The following is a 4,892-nucleotide window of genomic DNA, read 5'->3' on the forward strand; positions in this document are numbered from 1 at the left end:
CGACAGAATTGTTTTTCTTTAAAGAATTTTAATATTTAACCTATTTAATTCCAATTAAAATCTGAGTCATGGCTGGTCAGTGGTCACGAATGATATGTCTAGATGGCAAGATGGAATGACCTATTGATTGGCAATGCAGATTACTAAGTGGTGCACTTCAGTTTTAGTGGTCGTTAGTTCCACGCACAATGGGCTCTTGGCGAGAACAGATGATGATGTGCACATCGTTGGTTGTTTGGCTGTCATATGCTTTCTCTGTAGCTGTCTCAACATGTGAAAAAATTTATGTCGTCGAGAGGCCTATTCTGTAGCGGATGAACATGTGAAAATCGCTAATATGTGTACGATAAATGACAATGTTTTTTTGTAAAACTGATGTACCACCCCATGTGGCTGCTTTTCACTAATGACTTTACTAACACAAAGGTACGCATTTACATTTACTAAAATCAATCTTAAACAATGATGTTCATATGAAGTACAAATCTGATGCTCCTATATGTTCTATTACATGCTAAATAATTGGATTTCCACTAATCAACGATTTGACTTTCGAGTTCTTGATACACCACACTTCTGAATGTCTTTGTTCATCAATTCTTTATTGACACAACTACGCCTTGTCCTAGGCCTTGAATCATTGTGCTCCTCAGTACCTGCCTGTTCTGATTCTTCTTCATGGTGATTCTTTACTTGTTTGCTATCAATACCAGCACATTTGCGAGTTACGGCGCGTTTCCTCTTGGGGCCTGCTTCCATAGATTTTGATTTCATTATTTCCTGACTACCTTCAGTTTTTGGTTCTTCATCAAGGTGTACAACATGAGTTGTGCTACTTCTCCTACCCCTTTTAGTCCGGTTAATAGTGGGTTCACCATCCTCTGGTTCTTGCTTTATAGTTTTCATAACTGATAACTTGTCCGCTTGCTCCTGCCAAAACATTTGTAACAATTAGTGACTTGCAGAACTATGAAAGAATAAGCAAATGCAGCAAAAAAACTTACATGGCTATCTTTTTTAATTCCCTTTTTCTTAGATTCCTTATCAACAACAGATATGAATTCATCTTTCTCTTGACTATCCAGATTTTCTGATTCTTCATCAGAATGTACAACATGACGTGTGTTCCTAGTCCTCCTAGTCTTTTTAGTGTCTGTTAGAATGGGTTTATCATCCTCCATCTGCCCATTCAAGACATTGGGTGTGTCAGTAAGGGGCTTGTACCAAAACATTTCAATTTGGGTAAAGTGCCATCAACATTCATTATAAAATATGGCATGCAGATACAAAATAATATAGAGCATTGTAGTAGAAATAGATGATACCTGCTCAACATTTGAATGATTTACAGATGTATCTTTTTCAGAATCTATGAAAAAGATTCTATGAACAGTGTATTCTTGATAACCGTACTTCAAATTATAGTCATCCAATCTGAATTGAAAAATCAATCTCTGCCCACATATTTTCTGGATTTGTTTTGTCTACTCATGGATATCACAATCATCCCTCTCTATCAAGACACTTGCAGATTGCTTAATCAATTTTTTTGCTTCTGCCTCAAACATGGTGCAAGTTGTTGTTGCACTCAGATCACATATCTTCTCAGGTTCTTTTTCACATTTCGGACAGTAGAAGTGGTTCCCTTGTTTCTGTACTTTTTTGTTGCATTTACGGCATCCTATGTAGTACCACTCATCTGATGTATTAATTGACTTTATCATTGCTTCTGCAGTATAGAACTTTTCCTGTCCATTACAGGTTAAATTAGCACATAAAATTTATGAGAAAATAATATAATACTAACTATAAATACCTGTTTTCAGATTCATATGTAATTTCAGTTATTTCTTTTAGGGTTCTTCTGTTATAGAGCATCTGTTCTTGAATTGTGCCTTGCAAATGGGCTTCCGGCTCTATTTCTTCTACCATATCGTCTTGCAAGCAATACCTGTTTTGCATGAGATAAGTATCCATGTATGTAGTAGAACATGTTTTTCATATTACTGCAGAAAATTTGTTTCGCCTCGTTTGAAGCTCATTTGTTTCAGGGATATCCAAGTCGATGTAAACTCTGGTCGCACCTGTAGATGACAACGAGTACTCTGCATGCACTTGATATATTAGATTATGTATATAAAAAAGACATGCCTAGAAATACTTGCCCATTGTTAATACGAATACAAACCTTTCAGTTTTCTAACAGTAGTTGATGTTACGATGACCACACGCCCCAAAGAATCTTCATCAATTTGGCCAACCTTATTACCCCATAGTCTAATATTAATTTTTTGATCCCTGTATATTCCAAGAGAAATGTCTATTAGCACCCACGATAATTGTACTTGTCTAATTGTTTTTAGTGTACTCACTCAATCCGAAGCACAATATCTCGAATCTTTGAAATCCCGTGGGTTGTCTGTGTTTCTTCAATATGTCCTATGTAACATGCTATGCCAATGACATCTGCTAATAAAGTGGTATTAATATGCATAATACATGGAAGTTAATAATTGAAACAAATTAAATCATACCAGATAAGTAAATCTTTTGGCTGTCTCTTGTGGAAAGAACTTCAACAGTACAAAACGTGAAGCTTTGTTCTGCTATTTTGATATTTTTTGACCTTTTATCTCTTGAATTTTTGTCGTGTGCAAGAAATTTAGAACCTTTTCGCTTTCAACTGGGCGGAAATTCATTGCAGACATAACCTTAAAATTTGATATCATGTAGACTAAACCTTCTCGGATCAATGGTCTGAACTTGTTAACCATATGCTTCATTACCTTGCCATGTATCATAGTACCCTGAAACATTACAGTGCAGCGAGAAGGTGCATCAATATTATAGTAACTACTACAACTCACAATAGTGTATTTATGTTGGAAATTCATAAAGTTTCATCATTAAGCTAACCTCTTCATCAAGTAGTATCATGTCAAGGCTAATAAGTTCATTGTTGTTGAGATTAATGGCATCCCATAGCCTAATTATTCTGACCTTGAATTTCCAGGAATCCTTCTGATTGCTAATATCATGGAGCATATCGTATGCCATTGTTTTGAAGGTAAACAAAAGAAGTTGACCTATAAAAACACATTTTTCAGAAGACTACATATTGGTGGCCATGCAATTTGCATGTAGTATGAAGTCCAAAGCCTAACAATTTGATTGAGCCAACGAAACAAATAATCTCTCTCAGAACTGGGCCAGAAAGCAACAAAAAGTAATTTGAATTGTAAGCAAGCATAATTTTGTTGCTTAGTAATTTCTTAGTCTCTGGCAAATCCAAGGCTTCACTTGCGAAGAAAGATTTATTAGCCAATCATGAAGTTCATAAGCAATATGAAGTAAATACCCTAAAATTTTGAATTAACCAACGAAACAAACAATCTCTGAAAAACTGGGCAACGACGAAGCTTATGTACCAAACAGGAGAAGGTTCACCAGTGACGATGTTCACGACCGACAGGAGCCTCCTTGATGTGTAGATTGTTTGTGTCAGGCTGCAGTTAATTTATAAGATGGCGGCATGGGCTTGGTTCTGCCCCGTCGCGATCTCCACGAAGTGCCCAAAGAGCATACGTCAGCAAACCTAGGATTGAATCCTAGGACTGTCAAAGGACGCAGTAGAAAACATGAATCCTAATGCAATTGAAAAGATAAGGTCGATTCAAATGTTAAATCAGGAAAAAAACAAAAAAAAAGTGACGAACCTAATCTATTCCCCAACTTGGTTGCTCCAATTTGAGAGAGATTTGTTTGTTTTATCCATGGGAGGAGGATGAGAGATTCCATGGCGTGAGCGCACCAGATCAATTTCCTAATTTCTTTGCTCCAATTTGAGAGATATGATTGATTTCCTTTCTCTGGGGAGGAGGAGACCATGGGGAGTAGGAGACCATGGGGAGGAGAGAACGTGAGGAGGAGACCATGGGGAGGAGGAGAGACTATGGCACACGATTGTTTTTTTTACATGGAGAGTAAGAGACGTGGAGAAGATAGACTTTTTTGAGGATTTTGAGGGCATTTTTTTATACAATTTTGATGGATATATACTGAGTAGATATATCGTGCAATCGTGATAGCATGCGGTTGGGATTTGTAATTAATTTATATGGTTGATCTACCACTCAAAAAAAAATGACTGATCTATATCTTAAAAAAAATACGGTTGATCTGCACCGTAATAACACGGTCCCACCAGATTAACGGTTTCTATTTACTGATTCACATGGTAATTTCTTGGGAGTCGCTAATTAGTAAAAAAAATACGGTTGATCTGCACCGTAATAACACGGTCCCACCAGATTAACAGTTCCTATTTACTGATTAACGTGGTAATTTCTTGAGAGTCGCTAATTAGTATAGGTAGGTATAGAACGGTCCCACCAGATTAACGGTTCCTATTTACTGATTAACGTGGTAATTTCTTGGGAGTCGCTAATTAGTAAAAAAATTACGGTTGATCTGCACCGTAATAACACGGTCCCACCAGATTAACCGTTCCTATTTACTGATTAAGGTGATAAGATTTGTTTCTTTTATCCATGGGAGGAGGATGAGAGATTCCATGGCGTGAGCGCACCAGATCAATTTCCTAATTTCTTTGCTCCAATTTGAGAGATATGATTGATTTCCTTTCTCTGGGGAGAAGGAGACCATGGGGAGGAGAGAACGTGAGGAGGAGACCATGGGGAGGAGGAGAGACTATGGCACACGATTGTTTTTTTTTTTTTACCTGGAGAGTAAGAGACGTGGAGAAGATAGACTTTTTTGAGGGATTTTGAGGGCATTTTTTTACACAATTTTGATGGCTATATACTGAGTAGATATATCGTGCAATCGTGATAGCATGCGGTTGGGATTTGTAATTGATTTATACGGTTGAT

At 37.1% G+C, this 4,892-nt stretch overlaps 1 protein-coding gene and 1 pseudogene across 1 annotated transcript; both read right to left on the minus strand.

Annotated features, from left to right (window-relative positions):
* Window positions 1-425: 425 nt before the first annotated feature.
* LOC123116693 (uncharacterized) lies at window positions 426-1,748 on the minus strand. The gene is made up of 3 exons (XM_044537621.1): window positions 1,326-1,748; window positions 1,005-1,181; window positions 426-930 (listed from the first exon to the last, which is right to left on the minus strand). The coding sequence occupies exons 2-3, from the start codon at window positions 1,179-1,181 to the stop codon at window positions 538-540; spliced, it is 570 nt and encodes a 189-aa protein (XP_044393556.1). The 5' UTR covers window positions 1,326-1,748; the 3' UTR covers window positions 426-537.
* A 69-nt stretch (window positions 1,749-1,817) lies between these two features.
* On the minus strand, window positions 1,818-3,983 carry LOC123116683 (uncharacterized; annotated as a pseudogene).
* Between the last annotated feature and the right edge of the window lie 909 nt (window positions 3,984-4,892).

The sequence above is a fragment of the Triticum aestivum genome, chromosome 1B (genome assembly GCF_018294505.1).
Source record: "Triticum aestivum cultivar Chinese Spring chromosome 1B, IWGSC CS RefSeq v2.1, whole genome shotgun sequence".
In the NCBI taxonomy this organism is placed as follows: Eukaryota; Viridiplantae; Streptophyta; class Magnoliopsida; order Poales; family Poaceae; genus Triticum; species Triticum aestivum.